This window comes from Phoca vitulina, unplaced genomic scaffold (genome assembly GCF_004348235.1).
Source record: "Phoca vitulina isolate PV1807 unplaced genomic scaffold, GSC_HSeal_1.0 scaffold6, whole genome shotgun sequence".
Classification (NCBI taxonomy): domain Eukaryota; kingdom Metazoa; phylum Chordata; class Mammalia; order Carnivora; family Phocidae; genus Phoca; species Phoca vitulina.
The window spans coordinates 58,818,536-58,837,177 of NW_022589709.1; the positions used below are offsets into that span (position 1 = coordinate 58,818,536).

Genomic DNA, 18,642 nt, shown 5'->3' on the forward strand with positions numbered 1-18,642 from the left:
CTAACATAGGGCTCAATCTCACAACCCTGAGATCATGACCTGAGCCAAAGTCACAAGTCAGAGGCTTAACTGACAGCCACCCAGGCACCCCCAGAGTGAATGTTCTAAAGCATAAATCAGATCTGTCACTCCATTGCGACGAGAATAAAATCCAGACTCCAAACCATGGTCTTATATGATCTGGCATCTGATTATTCTCTGACATCATCTTTCCACACTTTATTTTCTGTGCTCCCTCCTCATCAGCTTTTGTCCCGTTCCTTTAAGTATACCAAACACATCGTTTTCAGGGCCATTGTGTCTACTATGTCTTCTGTTTAGAATGCTCCTCCTTTGACTTTCACGTGACTGCTATCTACTCATCACTCACGTCTTTTCATTGTGGCTGTCTTTGAGGAGCTCCCCCTCTCTTTAATATTATGATTTTATTTGCATGTTTATTACTTATCTTTCCAGTTAGGATGGAATTTTCTTAAACTCAAGGGCTTTATCTTTCTCATTGTGAACTACAAAATAGTATCTGGTATGCAGTAGGGTTTTAATAAGTATTTATTGACTGTTGATTCATTGAGGACTCTGAAAAAATATCTTTCATTGTTAACTGGAAGAAAATGAATTAGGTTTTGAGAATTTTTCTGTGGTTAGACACTGTATTCTGTCTTGATCAGAAGTCTGGGAGGTAAGTCATCCAAGAAAGAAGTGGAGTAATTTGTTAAAAACAACCCTATACTATAAACAAACCTCAGTACTATCTATCCGTATATACCATTAGTGTATAGTTCTGAAGTAATTTTCTGATAAATCAATTCTAACTAGGAAGAGGAAAACAAAATTTAATAACAAACTCTTTGATCTGTGCCTGGGATAAAAATGTGTTGAGTTGTAAAGATGCTAATTTTATCTACTTCACACCTAAGATGTCCTCTTCACGAGTAGTCCACTGATACCCCATCGCCCATTTTTGTTTTTTATTTTTTTAATGGCAAATTGATATTTATTGTGGCTCAGTGTCTTTGTTAGGAAGAAGGAAGAAAATGGGACATTAGGAAGCACACATCTAATTCAGAGTCCCTAAAATGGTTTTAGCATCATGAGTTATAATGGCCACAGGTTGTTAGTCAGCTCACATCTTTGTGGAGCTTTATCATTCATAAGGCAATTACTTCACATACTAGGCTTAAAATTGGAAGGGTAGGTAAGTGTCATTTCTAAGCATTAAATTCATGACTTAAAGGACAGCTAAGGTTGTCAGCAAGCAGAATGGAGAGAGTCCAGACTTACAGAATCTTGGAATTAGAAGGAATTTTAGTGATATTCCTCTGAATCACATAGTACAGTGAATCAAGTAAGCGTAGCCTGGATTTGAATTGATTACCAAGACAGACGTTTGACTGTTGGTGATGTCCTGATGTTTTTCAAACATGTGTCTTAAACTCTTATATTTTATTCTTTTCAGACTGGCCCTCACTGCCATAAATAAATTTGAAGAAGCAGTTACAAGTTACCAAAAGGCATTAGATCTTGACCCTGAAAATGATTCTTATAAGTCAAATCTGAAAATAGCAGAACAGAAGTTAAGAGAGGTATCCAGTCCTGTAAGTTATTAATGACAGATGAGGGAAATATTTTCTGTCATCCTCAATTTATTATAATCAAATTATAGTGGTTGGACTAATTCTCAGATATAATTGTTTTACAGACAGGAACTGGATTGAGCTTTGACATGGCTAGCTTAATAAATAATCCAGCCTTCATTAGTATGGTGAGTATATTTCCTTTTCTGCTCTGCTGGGTCTGTTTTCCATAGAGCTTTGTGGTTCTCAAACTTTTAGAAACCAGTACGAAAGCTTTTGTGGTGGTGGTGGTGGTGGAGTGGGGATACAGCACTCTGGCTCAGGTTTTTAACCTGCCTATGTACCTCTTTGTGAGAAAGCCATGGAGAGACTTTAGGAAGCCCACGGGTTCCCTGAAAATGTATAAAAAATTTTTATACATGTGCACATATGCACTTTTCTATGGAGAGAACCATATTTTTCATCCAAGTGGCAAAGGGGTCTGCATATCTACAAAAGGTCAAAAACAACTCTTTTCCATGAAAGCGGCCCTAGGAAGATCTCTAATAATTCAAGTCTGAGTAGTTTGACTGTCGTGGTACCCTAAGCTCTCCTCTCATGGTCTGCTTCCTTTCTATCCTAAGAGTTTATTCGAACTTTTAGTATAATCCTCAGATGTATGTTTTCCATCCTGCAAAAACAACAAAATGACCCATGGATCTTTTTGAAAACGCACATACTCTGGTCCAGGTTGTGGAAACTCTGATTTAGTGGATTGGGATGTTACCTGGGCATATAAAGCTCCTTGAGTGATTATTTCTGGTTGAGAACGATTCGTTCCACCACATGCCATGCCCTTGGAAGGCGGCAGTACCACTTGAATTCATCTTTGGTTCTTTCAAAAAATGTGTCATGCATCCACGGGATCTTTGAATTGAAATGCACAGATGGCTCATTCTCAGTGAGATAAAGAAGTCTTTTAAACAATTAGGAGGTTTGTAGCAATTGGCAGTTTACAATTGGTAGTTGAGATCTTTGTAGACAGTGGTTAATTTTTGAATCACTCACTCAAACTGAGGGGTTGGGAAAGCCACTACTTGCTTTTATTATCAGAGAGATAATTATTTGATTTGCAAATAATTCAGTAACTCTTCTCAAGTCCCAGGATTGAGCCCATCACATTTAAGTTACTCTTCCTATGTGCATGCCAGCATTTATATGGCTCTTTGTAGGTTTTGTGACATTTTTAGCATTGCTACCCATTTCCAGGCCTCAGGTTATGCTATTGTAGTAAGATGTGAAAATGGATTTCTTCTAGTTTCAGATTTGTCTTAGCCCTCAAGATGCTAAGTACCAAAGTGTAGTGTTGCAAAAGGTGGCAGTTAAAAACATACTGTGTGACTTGTAAAAAAGAGTCAGGTTGATAGACAGTAAGAGGATTTTTGGAGAAAGCTATTGGAGTTACAGAGCCTTTCTCCATGTGTGAGAGAGTGAAGGGGGCCTGCCCTCTTCTCAAGCCCCCAGAGAAAGGGCTTTTCTGGCCCACTCCTGAGAGCTTTCCAGATGGCCCCCAGTAGGCTGGTGTCTGACCTGCTGGCTAAAGGAGCCTGTGTGGTTTAGCAAGTAACTGTACTGATGCCAGTGGAGTGGAGGGGTGTTTTCTGTGGACCAGGGTGAGCACACTTGCTCATAAGATAGTCCAGTGCGATCTGCCTGGAAAGGCCTCCTGGAAGGTGACAGGACCCCAACACAGAGTCTCTAGAGGAGGACTGCAAAGAACTTGGGACTAAAGGGAAAGTCACAGTGTCCATGCAGAGAGTCAATTATCCTTCTCAGAGGATAGATGAGAACTGGCCAGAGGGGTAGGAGTGGGAGAAGTTTCTGAAGGCCCTTAGAAAGAGTCCCAAGAGAGATCCCGAGTAAACAATCTGCACATCCAAAGAGCACCAATGCAAAACCACTGAGATAGGACCAGTGATCAAATAACTTTCCTGTAGCCTGACTCTCTGGCTTCCTCGAGGGCCAGGACTCTTGCCCAGCCAGCTGGGGAGAGAGGCAGAGAAACACTGTGGTGAAGAAGAGCGGGCAGTTGTGCCTCTCTCTTCTGGTGCAACTGGCCCATGTGAAGTAGGCCCAGGCCGGGGAGGGGAAACGCTTTGCCTGTAAATGAAGTTTTATGTATTTGGTTATTACAGTGAGCAAGATGTGCAGTACTGAACCAGAGGTCATTTTCCAACTTAAAGCGACTAGAGGGGGCCGCCTGGGTCGCTCAGTTGGTTGAGCATCTGCCTTCAGCTCAGGTCGTGATCCCGGGGTCCTGGGATCGAGCCCCACATCGGGCTCCCTGCTCCGCGGGAGGCCTGCTTCTCCCTCTCCCTCTGCCCCTCCACTCACCCTCTCACTTTCTCAAAAAAAAAAAAAAAAAAAAAAAAAAGCAACCAGAGGACTGCTTACTTAAAAGTGACCAGAAAAGCCCTAGGATCTGCTCTGTACTTCTTCTAGGTCCTAGAATCTAGAAGAGGATGAACTGCTTTTGCAGAATCAGATTAAAAGGATTGTGAAACAAAAGGCTTTATATTTATAGCTCATAAATCCTGCTTTTTCTGTGTAAAGACCATAGTGCTGGTGTGCTGGTGCAGAGGCACCAGTCCTAACCAAGGCTTGAGGGAAGTTACTGAATTGCTTGCAAGTCAGTCAAACAGTTCTCTTTATGGCAATGAAGCGAGGGATGGCTTTTCCCAACACATCATTTAGGGTCAGTAAATCAAAATTACTGTCTACAAAGATTTAGATTAAATTTTACAAGAACATTTGAGGCAAAAAAAAAAAAAAAAATTGATATGCTTTCAAAATAGAAAGTTTTACAAGTGACCTGAGCCAAAGGCAGACGCTTAACCAACTGAGCCACCCAGGCGTCCCATTTGCAATGTATTTTCAATGCCATTTTTCCTAGTACTTCCTCTTTTTTTACATTCATTCACTTTGTTTAAAAGTACACTAAAACTAGGGGCACCTGGGTGGCTCAGTTGGTTAAGTGTCCAACTCTTGGTTTTGGCCCTGGTCATGATCTCAGGGTCATGAGATAGAGCCCCTCATTGGGTGCAGAGCCTGCTTGGGATTCTCGTCCCCTCCCCACCACCCCCGTTTCATGCACGAGTGCTCTCTCTCAAAAAAAGTACACTAAAACTCTAAAGAATGTTAGAACATGTGTGGTTTAGCTTTCATTCCTGGTTTTTTTTTTTTTTTTTTAATCTTTATTAAAGACTCTTAAATATTGACTGCCTTTAATGGGAGATGCCATTTTTAAATTCCAGGCAGCAAGTTTAATGCAGAATCCTCAAGTTCAGCAGCTGTAAGTATATTTTCCCCTCCCATCTGCCAGGCTCCTAATTTGAGCACATCGGCTCCACATGATAAGTGGTAAATGGTAGATGAATTCCAGCCAATTAGAACTTAGAGCCATTCACATTTGGCCTTCCTACACAGCGCGGGTATATTTAACTGACTTCTCCTTAGCCAGTATCCTACTTGTTAAGAATATATGCCCATCTCAGTGATGTATTTCTTGCCTATTCTAGAATGTCAGGAATGATGACAAATGCTATTGGGGGACCTGCTGCTGGAGTTGGGGGACTAACTGACCTGTCTAGCCTCATCCAAGCGTAAGTGTTACTTAAGATAGAAATAGTAAAAAAGTTTATGTTTTACAGCTTGTCTCTGAAGTGAAGGGACCAGGGCTTTCTTTTAAAAATTTTTTGACTGTTGGTATCAGTGGCCTCATTAGTTACTCAGTCTAAAGAAATTTATAACATGGAATTTTCAGGCTGAAGGGCAGGAATTCAGAAGATCTGTACCCATGAAAAAGTTTTTCGGCAGATTTGAATAGCTACTCAAGGATATAGATGAAAGTCAAATATATGCTTAAAGTATGTATTAATTTAGGTAGACTCATATATTTAAAAATCATGTATTCCATATATTAATGTCCTGACAATTTAGGAAACTATTTTATTTGAACTTTTTCAGTACATGTCATCACCAAAGGAACTCCTTGATCTTCTCATTACTTGAGCACACTACCTTCACTTCTACCCAAGTTGCTTAAGATACTCTGCTTTTTGAACTGATTTTTGAATCTGTGTGTCATGTTGCCACTGGAAATTTTATATGAAGACACAAGGACCGTTTGCTTTTTGTGATCGCAACCATGTAACCCCACTTACAAGATTGCCATTTTTAGAGTGATCTTTATGTGGCATGATTCTAGTGATATGTAACACTTGCAGTTGAAGAATACACACGGAGGAATTTGTATTAAGATTCTTTGCCTTTGTAAAAATCAGTTATGTCAGGTGACATATAGGTGACGAGAATGGGTGTGGCACCTATCATACCTGATGACAAGAAAAATTCCTTGCATTGTATTTGAGCACCTACAACGAAAGCATGTACTGTTCAGCCCTTTGTTTATTTGTGGTTAAGCCCTAGTGGGGGTGGATTTCACCCTGATTTCAGGAAGTCACTTTTTAGCATGGTTGTTTTGTTTCTTATGAAGAACACTGCACTGTAATAATGCTATATGGAGGTTATTTATAACTGGAAGATACTAAAATCAGGAGTTTAAGATCTGTTTTTATAGAAAAAGTTCCCTTTGAGTAATACCCACATCCTCTGCAGTTCTCTTTGCATGGGTATGATATGACTACAAGTTCCCTAATTCATACCACTTTGCCTCTTCACTACAGGGGACAGCAGTTTGCTCAGCAGATACAGCAACAGAATCCTGAACTTATAGAGCAACTTAGAAATCACATCCGGAGCAGATCATTCAGCAGCAGTACTGAAGAACATTCGTGACTTGACCAGGGACCCTGGCCCAGAGCACAAATGATTATGGCTCTTATGTGTTTGCTGTAGATAGTGGCCAAAACAAAGACACCTAAAGAATCAATCTGTCTAGACCATAGGTTTATCATAAAGACTTGAACATAATGTGACTCCTTTGCAAACAAATGATCAGTAGCCCTGTGGAGTGCCAGTGTAGTACTGGACAGGGTTCCATTTTCAAATCCTCATCATCGTATTTGTATATTAGACCTAATAGCAGAGTTCATTTATTGAACAGTAAGCCTGTTCGTTGGTGAGCTCTCCAGCTCCAGATTCCTGTAAGCAAACTTCTTTGAAAGATGGAGATGACGAAGAGGAAAGGTTTCTCATGCTGGTTTAGGAGAAATATCCTGGCCACTGAACAGCGTGTCTGGAGAGAAGAAATTTATTGTCTAGATTTCATTTGGAAAGTGCTCTCAGGACTGAATCTAGATCACAGGGCCAGTACTATCTTTAATGCTGCTTGTTCTGATGGGTAACAGGGAATACTGAGAGCTGGTGGAAAGCAACATTTGGTGCAGGGGTTGTTTTTTGAAAAGGAAAATAGATGCTGTGAATGTACAGAGAGCAAAGGTAGGATGTTCAGGTTTTCTGCATAGTTCTTAACTCATCTTGCCTGCAGTTTGGTCTTGATAACATTAGCATGGCCAATTACTCTAAGAACATAATAAAATACATTTAGAAATCCTTAATGGTTCTTTAGGTCCTTTGTATAACTATTCCGTTTAATGTACACAATTTCTCCAGTGGTGACCTTACCATGGAAACTCTCAAATATATTTACATTTAAATAAGCCAGTGGTTTGACCCTCAAGTTAAGGATTTTCTAAGTGGCATTTAATTATGTGCATATAAATACTGATTTTTTAAAAACTCACTAATTATTTGATGGATTAAGAAAAGCTTCTATCACTAACATTGCTTGTTCATGTAGACCTTTGCTGTAATTTGGCTTGGCATGTTGCTTTTATGCTTAATCTTAATTTGATGCAATGTAAACATAACAGGGGACTTAAAATATTTCACTGAAATCAGAATTCATAGTAGTTAATGAAGAAATGTGGCATTAAGTATTAATGGCATGGCTTTAACTACAGTGATGGAAAACCATTCTAACTGGAATTTCTTTTGTTAATTACGGAATTGGTAAAGTTGGGTGAACACACAATTTCACAAGTGTTGTGAGAGACAACTGAAAAAGTAATACAAAATTAAGTTAGTAATACTCATGATGATGAGGGCTTTACTAGAACTATTGTCCTCAGAAGACCTGGTATCTGTAAGTTTAAAAACCAGCTTTTCCTTTCTTTCCCTTGTGAGATTAGAATAGTGGTTCTGTAACTTCACTGTAAGAATTCATTAAAAATGCAATTTTAATGTGTCCTGTAGTAAGGCCTAGGAATCACCATTTTAAATAGCGTACCAGGTGGTTCTGATGTAGGTCCAAGGACTCTAATTTAGAGGAACGGTTAAGTTAGAGACTTCTCCTCAGACCAGCAAATACATGACTGCCTATGTTCACGCTACAAGGAAGACCCATATAAATCTATAGTTCTGGCCAGAGAAGAACAGGACTTAAAATTTTAGGCCCTCTGAATGAAATCTCCTATATTCCATCTAAGCCAACTTAATTTTTTATAAAGTTAAATTCAGGTTCTAGTGTTCAAGTGTTATACAGAATGAAGTACTAACTATTCACATGAAAGGTAGGACTGTTCTGGAAAAAAAAAAGTGAAAGGTGATCCACAATTAAAAATTAGCTACTCTTCGGGCACCTGACTGGCTCAGTAGGTAGAGCATGTGACTCTTGATCTCAGGGTCATGAGTTCATGAGTTCAGGCTCCACGCTGGACATAGAGCTTGCTTAATTAAAAAAAAAAAAAAAAAAATAGCTACTCTTATCCAGTGGTAAGAAAAAGTTTCTATCAAAACTATCTTGAGTGCATTAAAATGCTTTTATATCAATAAAATTGGTAAGCCTCTAGGTGACTGACTAGGAAAATAAAGAAAATACAAATCAACAGTACCAGAAGTGAAAGGGGATATCACCACAGCCTTCTGGACTTTACAGGGATAATCAGAAAATACAATGACCAACTCTAGGTCCATATATTGCACAACTTACATGAAACAGATTAATTCCCTGTAAGATAAAAATTACCAAAGCTCAGTGAAGAAACAGATATCCTCCAGAAGAGCAAGCTACGGGCCCAGATGATTTCAATGGTAAATTCTACCAAACATTGACAGGAGAAATACTATCAATTCTACACTATCTCTTTCAGAAAACAGAAAAAGAGAAAACACTTTCCAACTCATTTTATTTAGCGATTTACTCTGATACCAAAATCAGACAAAGACATTATAAGAAAAAACACTTTAAAACAATGTCTTGATTTGCTAGTATCTATAGTTGAGGTAAGCCATTCTTTTTACATGAAGAGCTGGTATATTCCTTCCATTGCAACTTTCTAGTTTGTTTCTTGGTTGATATACCACCTATAACAAATTCAATCTAGGTATACCTTCATCACTTTGGAATCACTGCAAATTATTTCAAGGAAGTTTTGTGCAGTTGGATTGTGCTAGCTACTCTTAAAATTATAAGGGTGCCCCAAATACTATGCTGGCTTGTCCTGAACAAGAGGACATGAAAGTAAATCTTTATATACATTCTACTTAGGAATGATTGGCTTCTGTTAACCGCACTTCACTGTAATAGCTGTGGGTGTCATGATGCTATGGAAAACTTAAAAAGTCCTTTTTATGCAAATGACATTTTCATTTAATGTGCCAAACTGTTTATCTAATTTTTATAATATGGTTTAAACAGATCCTAAGATGACATTATCTAACCTTTATTTAAAGAATGGACAATGTATATCATAAAAGAGACTTTGTAATTAAATTATATAGCAGATTCCAAGTGACCATTATATGTTACTTTTAAAATTTGGAACAATGAAACAGAAGGTTCAGGCATGAGAAGATGCTTAAAAAAACAATCGAAATACACAGTGCAGTGGATATATAGTCTTATCATTTAATCATCCTTACTCATTCTGTAAGAAACACAGACTTCAGCTTTATACTGCTTCCACTTTATTTTGCACAGATATTTCATTATTAGTGCAACTTAAGGGGCAAATCTCATTCTGAATATAGCTTTACTCTGGACCAAATAATTTGTCATGGCAATAAATAATTATGCATTTAAGAAAAACCAATTTTTGTATTTGACTTAATGCACTCTAACATTTAAGCAATTATATTTACATCCTTGAATTTCAACTTACCAAAATAAGTTTTTATTTAACAGCATAAGCTTTTGGTTTCCTTACAAAATATCGAAACTTATATATTCATGTTGCAAACTTGTTTACAATCTTAACTTTCTTACTCTTTTGTTCCTGGAATAAGTAAATCACTGTGATTACATACAGAGACAGTTTTATAGTATTAATACATGATGTAGAGTTCAAAATCAAATAGCAGAGGTGGAAATCCTTTAAACATGCCTTATGAAAATAAGGGGCTTATTTTTCAATGTGAAAAAAAAAAACCCAGGACTTTTTGGCTTAGAATTAGAAAATTATCAGGATTCTTAGTTAAAAGTTAACAGAGTAATCAACAATCCAAGAAATTAAACCAATTCTGATCCGCTGTTAGTAACTGAAATTTAGACATGTGTGTTAATATGTAACCACAAACATAGGTACATACAAACAGAATAACTGAAAACTGAGGAGAACTCATACTGTGTTAGCAATATAAGGTTACATGAGCCCTACTCTCGTTGTCTTAAGCTTTTTCTGCTGACTGAGGAGTTAGGAAAAAAACTGGGGTTAATTGGAAAATTTTAAATAAAGTATTGTAAGAATCGAAAGTTTTAAACAACTGTATCTTTTGGACCAAGGTCAGCAAACGACGGCCTACAGGCCAAATCTGGCCAGTTGCCTGTTTCTGTAAACACTGCCTGCTCTTTTTGCCTCCTGGCTGCTGACCCACTACGACAGCAGAGTTGAGTATTTTCAACAGAAACCACGTTTCCTGCGAAGACAAATATTTAGTATCTGGCCCTTTACATAAAATGTTTGCTAAGCCCCCATTCCAGATACTTGCTAGGGACAAACAGCCTCAAATACAGAGCTTTTGGAGAACAAAGTCCAATGGTTATTTAAAAATGGAATAGGCTGAGTGTAGAAAATGTACAAATGTCCATTCAGAATATAACTCACAAGATAAAATCCGTAGATGGTTCTTTTCAAAACAAGTATTTAATATTTTAACTTTGGCAGGAAAGAAATTTAAATAATAGGTACTTATTTTTGTTGTAGACTTGATCATTTCACAAAGGTGACAAAAATACAGAGTTCTGTGAAATTCAATGAAAAGCATAACATTGGAAATCTTCTTCAGCTCTCCACTTTAATGGCCGAAGATACCACACAGACCTGTGCGATGTCATCATATTCATATGTTCTCTTTAAGAATGTGTCTGTTAGTCTTAAGCCGGAGACACTCTATTGAGAGAAAGACAGAGGCATGAATTTTCATTCACTGGTAATTACCAGAGAAAATGTGGAAAGAGTCAATGCCCATGGGTTAATAGTCCCCAGATACCGAAATGACTGAAAAGAGTGCGCACCTGCAGTCCCTGTACTGAAGACAGCAGAGTAAGGGCAAGGCAGAGAGAGGAACTGGGATGCAGCTTTCCAAGCTGTCTTCCTGAAATGCCACACCAGTGGAGAGAATTGGTATTGCACATTTCCAAAACCAGATCCATAGTCCTTTCACTGCTGGAGGAATCAGAAAGACAGGAATAAATCTTGTTCCTTTCACAAAGTGGTACTTGGTGTTTCTTCCACTAGTGCCAGTGAATTTGTTTTCAGGGTATCCAGGAGAATAAAAAGCAGAATCAGAAATAAAAAGCTGTAATGTCATTTTTATTTCACTTAAGACAGAATCAGGAAAATAAAAGGAGATGGCATCTTCTAGGGTTTAAAGTGGCACTGAGATTGATCTGCCTGACTGGATATAAGCCTTCTGGTTCTATTATTGAATCCTGGCTCCCTGGTGCTGATCTGTTAACAGCTCTGCCATTTCTCTGGGAGACTTCCAGACATCTGTGTCTAATCTCGTTATGTTTTCTATTTCTGTTAGGTACTCTACAGGAAAGAAAAAGATAAACTGAGTCTTTCTGCTATTTAACCTGTGTTCCTTTACCATGCAGGTAACACAGAAAATGACAAGATTTCTAAGTAAATATTATTCAGGTTTGTTCACTGGTCACATGATAAGACTGCTTCTGCTTATAAGTGATATCACCAGTTTAGCTTAAACATGTTAAAAAAAAAAACTTTCAATGACGGTATACACATTTTTTTTTTTTTAAAAGATTTTATTTATTTATTTGACAGAGAGAGAGACAGTGAGAGAGGAACACAAGCAGGGGGAGTGGGAGAGGGAGAAGCAGGCTTCCCACTGAGCAGGGAGCCCGATGCGGGGCTCGATCCCAGGACACTGGGATCATGACCTGAGCCGAAGGCAGACGCTTAATGACTGAGCCACCCAGGCGCCCCTTTTTTTTTTTTTTTAAATAACCAAGGCTCAAAGTAAATTATAGGCCTCTGCTCTACCACCATTTCTGGCAACTTTCAATTGTTTTAACTCTTTTTCCTCCTAATTGGCTCCTTATTTTGGCCATTAATTGATTTGCTACACCTCAAAAAATTTAAGCAAACAAAAAATCCAAAAGTACACCTATACACACAGGGTCTTCACCCTGTGCATGTTGCTGTTTAGTGAACTTCCATGATGTGGCAGGCAATGCTTTTCCAATGGTAGGTAAGACATGATCCCTTTTATTGAATAATGCATAATCTAGTAAGGGAGGGACTATATAGCAATATATGAATGTCACTAAAAAACTATATAAAAATTTGCTAGGACAGAGAAAGGAATGATTAACTGCATGGGAGGGTCGCTAGCTTCAGAGGGAGGAAGGTATTTTTGTAATTCTGAAGGCTAAATATTTCCTATATCATAAAGTTGGGAGTGGAAATGGAATTTTACAAGATTATATATTCAGATTATGTGGGATGGGATTCATCATTGCAATAATTTCAAAATGCCCCAACAAGTAATAATATGAGTTTCACTACAAGTGACAGGACTGGTATTTAATCCTTGGTTTTTCTGGCTTCAAAGCCCTGTGCTCTTTGCATCCCAACAGCTAGATTATACTCTATTATCAAGGCCCTATTTTCCAATCTATGATTGATCAAGCCCTTGTATTAAGTTCATAACCAATTTTTACTTTCTTAATGCTAAAGATACAGTTCAGGTATAATTCAGAAAAACCTATCTTATTACATTAAATCTATAATGTATTATTCCATAAAAATGTGACTCATTCATGCTTTAGTAATCTGAAGAGTGAGGAAGTGTAAACAATGAAAAGAGCATGGACTCTGCAGTCAAATAGACCTGGTTTCAAATTCTGGCCCCATCTTTTCTAGCTCTCTCAGCTTGAGTAAGTCACTTCACCTCTGAGTTGGTTTTTCTCTTGCATAAAATATGAAAAGCTAGTACCTACCTCACAGGGTATGATGCATGAATGAAATAAAATACAGAAAATGCCCAATAAAGTAGGACCTCAAAAAATGTAATATATACAGCTACCAGATGAAGGACTTTACAGTATTCAACACCAACATAAGAGAAGGCTTACGTCAAGAGGAAACTTAAGACAGCATACTCAAAAGGCGTTAATTCTCTTTGACGTAGGCGAGGAGGAAAGGACACCCATCCACAAACACTGCCATTACCTGCAGTTTGTTATTTTACAGGTAATATGAAAAGGTTCTTCTAGGTTTACGGTATCTGGGATTGCCTCCAAAGACAATCTAACATCTCCATAACCTGGAGCCTAAGAGAAAAAGCAACAGAGTTAACATACATCTATTATAAAACCTTTCCACTTTAATAAAGGTACCCCACTAGCACATTCACTCCTCAACAGCTGGTACGTCTCCAAGCTGATGTTTGGAGAAAATACTTCCCAGTCATTCTATTGTTCTCTGTTCTAACTTATTTTGCTGCTATTGCCTGTGGAACAACACTATGGACCCTGACTGTGTTTGCGATGATTATTCCATGTTCAGCAAGGATCAATAGGTAAAATAGTAAAGAAACTTCAATAGGTCTGATCTTAAAGGGATGCTTTCGAAAGATCCTATAGCTTATACATATACACGTAACTCTAAAAAGGTTATTGCCTAAACAGATAGAGTAAGATTGCTGTGAAAAGATCCAGGAAAACAAACAAACAAACATGTCCATCCACAAAAGACCATAGAAACATCAAAGCTTGGAATATCCATGGCAAGATGATAGCTAACGGCTATATTTTAAAATAGGTTCAGTGATAATCTTTTTTCCCCCCAACTTATTACCTGAAATAGTAAAAGAAGAGTAATTTTTAAAGAATATATCACAATATTTAATATTCAGTATAAAGGGAACATTCTGTAGCAATACTCTCACTAGCACAGGAGAAAGGACTGTAGCCATCCCTACTTCAAGAGCAGAAATGAGGTAAAATAGTCAAGTAATGCTTATAAGATAACTTTAACAGGACTCACTTTCTGAATTTCAGATGACTCAGATTCTCAAAGTCTTTAAAAAAAGTATGAACTGAGTTGGTGAATGTAGTAAGTCCAAGAGTTTCAGGACATTGCAAAAAAAACCTTTAACGTAGTGGAAGTCAGATGAACAGTGAGCATGAGATACCACAGGGAGGAAAAATTGGTGAGCAGTAATTTAATTTCTATTTGGTAGAGTAACAATCCATGTATTATGGATAAATTAACATTTGAACATTTTTCATTCATCTCAATACCAAGTTTCTACCTAGAGATCAGTAAAATTATTAGTCTTTTATCTTTTATTTATGGATAATATTAATGCCTTTTACAGTGCTGATTTTTAGTGATGCACCTAGGAAAATTTAAGTTGTTCTAACTATCTGACCCCCAAACACCAAAACCCCCTCCGATGTTTTTTCTAGACTCACCATTCGCTGAAGTTGGCTGGTCTGTAATCTTCCCCTTTCACCTAGATTTGTTTTCCACACTATATCCAATTTTCCAATTACTGTTACTCCTTTAATGATGCCTGCTTTTTCTGCAAACTCCTTCTTGGGTTTTAGGCAGTACAAATACTGGCGTGTATCCATGGGCTGCAAATACGCTCTTGACCCAAACGTAGTTACACTGAGAGGGGTGGAGAGAGAGATGGAGAAATTTCTCTAGCGTCGTTTTTTTTTTTTTTTTTTAAAGATTTTATTTATTTGACAGAGAGAGACACAGCGAGAGAGGGAACACAAGCAGGGGGAGTGGGAGAGGGAGAAGCAGGCTTCCCGCCGAGCAGGGAGCCCGATGCGGGGCTCGATCCCAGGACCCTAGGATCATGACCTGAGCCGAAGGCAGACGCTTAACGACTGAGCCACCCAGGCGCCCCTAGCGTCGTTTTAATAAAAAAGAAAAACCATGGCTGTGATTGTTCCTTTGGACAGGAACTGAATGATTTACCATCCAAATATCTTCAATAGAACAGATCAGTGGTTTCAATACAAATGAAAAAGGACCTGAACTGAGAGGATTTATTTTTCTTTAAATTTTTCAGGTGACAGGGAAAATCTTTAAGTTCCTTATAATAGAATGCAATATATTACCTAAAATACTGGGTATGTATCAATTACCTGAAAAAAATGCAACAGAAATCAAAACCTAAAGTATTCTGTCCCATTTCTCTATAATTCAAAGAAAATAGTTTGGAAAAAGAAACATACCATTGTAAACGAAGTGATCTTTTTTTTTTTTTTTTAAAGATTTTATTTACTTATTTGACAGAGAGATACACAGTGAGAGAGGGAACACAAGCAGGGGGAGAGGGAGAGGGAGAAGCAGGCTTCCTGCCGAGCAGGGAGCCCGATGCGGGGCTCGATCCCAGGACCCCGGGACCATGACCCGAGCCGAAGGCAGATGCTTAACCATCTGAGCCACCCAGGTGCCCCAGTGATCATTTTTTAATGAACTAAAAGATCAGGGGAAGACTGGAAAGTTACTGTTTTCCTCAGGGGGGATTTGGAAGGCTACAAACTTTACTGAATTCAACCATCATAATAAGATAAAAAGTAAATGTTTCATTCTTGATGAATGAAATCAGGTACTTTCTCCAGCTATTACCTTCTTATCCATATTAAGGTCAACTTTATATTTATTTATTCTTCCTCTTTTAAATCACCTACAGAAAGACATATGTATTTCATTTTTGTAAAAAAACTAGATCTATTCCTATGCCCACTCCTTTTAATGTTGACAGAATATTCTTAAAACTCACCCTTCACCTTTATCCTTTCTAACCTCTCCATCATTCCTTCCCATGCCTCAATTTTATCATTTGCAGGAAAGGATGAACAGTTTCAGATTTACCTCACTGAATTATAAAAATTAAAAGACAGTGCTTCCAACAGCAAAACATAAAATGCAAATGGCTAGGATCTTTGTATTTTTCTGTGGAGGGAGGAATGAATGGGTGAAGCACAGTTGAGTTTTAGGGCACTGGGACTATTTTGTGTAATACAGTAATGGTGATTACATGTCATTGCATTTGTCAAAACCCACAAAATGTAGGACATGAGTGAACCCCGAATGTACACTATGGACTGTAATGAATAAAAGTTATCAATATTGGTTCACCAACTTAACAAATGTGCCACATTAAAACAAGATGTAAATAATAAGGGGACTATGAGTAGAGGGAAGGGCATGTGGGAACTCTGTTTTCTGATCAATTTTTCTGTGAACATAAAACTTCCTAAGAGGGCGCTTGGGTGGCTCAGTCAGTTAAGCATTTGCCTTTGGGTCAGGTCATGATCCCAGTGTCCTGGGATCCAGTGGCATGGCGGGGGGTGGGGGTGAGTTGGGGGGGGGTCCCTGCTCATTGGGGAGTCTGCTTTTCCCTCTACCCATCACCCCCTGCTTGTGATCATGTCTCTCTCACTCTTTCTCTCAAATAAATAAAATCTTAAAAAAAAAAACTGCCCTAAGAAAAATAAGGTCTATTAATTAAAATACAAATTACAAACCATCCAAGAATAAAAGTGTTAGAAAAGTTCATATACTTAAAAAGAAACACTTTGTAATTCATATTTACCATTCTCCAGCTTGGCTGACTGAGTTTAATTCTGCTACATTGTACATTATCGATGGTTCCAATGAAACTTTCTCCATAAACATGGGTGAGGTTGTAATATTCTGAATCTGGGCTTCGAGAAATACTTCATCAGTCTGAGGATATGAAAAAAATATCCACCAAAGTGTAATGGTATTTAAAATATTTACCTCAACAAAAATACCTGATCTATATGAAGAAAAAATATTAACCACAACTGTGATTAGTTCATGCCTGCAAATCAAAGTTACCATAATTAATGCAAGAAAAGAAATCTTCATCCTAACGTAATTAACAGGGGCAAAGTCAAGTGTTAGTTAACTGATAACTTGTCAAACAATGGATGGGGGATAACTGTAATATTTTTTGTATCAATATCCAAAAATTGTTATTTTACTGGAATTTCATTCACAGATACCCTAATTCTAGTAAGTCATTAAAATGTTAAAATGCCATTTAGTAAGATGAATATACCTATGTACCTATCATTTCAGTGATATGTTAATATAATTAGGTCTCCATTATATATATAATATATATTATATATTCTATCATAATATAGTTTTCAATGGTCATATTATTTCAGTTTAGGAAGTATAGGGACCACTAGTACAGTGAATAATCAGTCTATTCTATAATTTTAAAGGATTTAACTTTTTAATTAAAGCAATTTGTTAGTGGTCATTAGTGATTTCTTGGTTCATTTAAAATGTATACTTAGGGCTAAAAAAATGTATGTGAATTATACTTGACAGTCATAGAGCTTCTAAATCAAACATAAGGTATTCTGTAGCCTTAGACAGATTTGAAAACTAATGCTATTCAGCAATATTTTAATGAGTGGGTAATTTAAATATGTACTTTTATACAAAATTTTTATTTCCTAAAATTTAGGGATTAAATTTAGATTATTTATATTAAACATCCTTCTTTTTATGTGATTTGGCTTTTTTTGTGTATAACTGAAGGGTAACAGAGAACTTGGTTCATTTTTGAAATAAACCTATATAGAAAGTGACACACTAAGGATATTCAATAATTATTTTGTTCAAAAGTTTCAGAGTAATATATATACGGAAATAAAAAAAATAAAATATGACCCAAGAAATCTGGCACTAATAAACATTTTAAACATTAAATCCAGGAAAATGGAAATCATTTGCAAAAATGTAATGATGAAGTTATAGTGTAATGTATTATCATCTAAACTAAAACAGATTCTTTAGTTCTTGGCACATGTGCTCAAATGAAAACTGAAATACAACGATTTATCAGTCTAAAAGAATGTGCCACTTAAAGGCAATATCCTGTTACTTTTTCTCAAAAAAAAAAAAAAAAGTAAATATATCCCATCAATCCATTGCTTTTAAAAATATAACCACAGCCCACATTTCAAATTTAAAAATGCAATTTTCTGCTTAAATTTAGGAAGAGATTAGATAAAATGAAAGAAAAACAAGCAGCATAATGGAAAATTAAGTTAGTTTGAACAGTTAGTACAAAGTAATTTGACACTTGAAAAATTAAGAATTCTGTGCTACAGCAGTTGATGTTGTTGTTATGTAAGTCATATATGATAAGCAAATGCTGCTTATATTACATAGAAATTTGAAAATATGACTTTAGCCAACTTGGGGACATTTGAGGTTCTTCTGTTTACTAATGTCAAAGGGCCAACTTTACCTGACCCAGACATAAAACTAAAACCACTGTGCACTTGAAGATAAATTTCAACTAGAGAGTTTACCTCAAAGAATTATAGTAAAGAATCTTATAGGAAAATGTTGAAAATCCCAAGGCTATTTTTAACGAGGTTAACATGCCTCTTTTAAAAAACACCCAAAGGAAAAACACTAAAAATGAGAGCATAATTGTTTCAATATGATAATTTAATCTTCAATTTAATTTTTCCCCAGAGAGGAAGATAATCAATATAATATAAAAAGTACAAATTACATACATC

General features: G+C 37.0%; 2 protein-coding genes across 8 annotated transcripts in view; one reads left to right on the plus strand and one right to left on the minus strand.

Annotated features, from left to right (window-relative positions):
- The window catches only part of SGTB (small glutamine rich tetratricopeptide repeat containing beta), a 45,396-nt gene extending 35,733 nt beyond the window's left edge, over positions 1–9,663 (plus strand). For all 4 annotated transcript variants that reach the window (XM_032404331.1, XM_032404330.1, XM_032404333.1 and 1 more), the window contains 5 exons: positions 1,457–1,595; positions 1,700–1,762; positions 4,868–4,905; positions 5,132–5,215; positions 6,299–9,663. In XM_032404331.1, the coding sequence (XP_032260222.1) occupies positions 1,457–1,595; positions 1,700–1,762; positions 4,868–4,905; positions 5,132–5,215; positions 6,299–6,410 (436 nt within the window). In that variant the 3' untranslated portion in view covers positions 6,411–9,663. The remainder of the gene's footprint in view (positions 1–1,456; positions 1,596–1,699; positions 1,763–4,867; positions 4,906–5,131; positions 5,216–6,298) is intronic.
- The window catches only part of TRAPPC13 (trafficking protein particle complex 13), a 38,393-nt gene continuing 29,276 nt past the window's right edge, over positions 9,526–18,642 (minus strand). For 2 of the 4 annotated variants that reach the window (XM_032404329.1, XM_032404327.1), the window contains 5 exons: positions 16,662–16,795; positions 14,518–14,716; positions 13,271–13,371; positions 11,089–11,236; positions 9,526–10,963 (listed from right to left, as the gene is read on the minus strand). In XM_032404329.1, the coding sequence (XP_032260220.1) occupies positions 10,856–10,963; positions 11,089–11,236; positions 13,271–13,371; positions 14,518–14,716; positions 16,662–16,795 (690 nt within the window). In that variant the 3' untranslated portion in view covers positions 9,526–10,855. Of the gene's footprint in view, positions 10,964–11,088; positions 11,240–13,270; positions 13,372–14,517; positions 14,717–16,661; positions 16,796–18,642 lie in introns of all 4 variants that reach the window. The other 2 variants (XM_032404328.1, XM_032404326.1) reach the window with 1 other exon arrangement.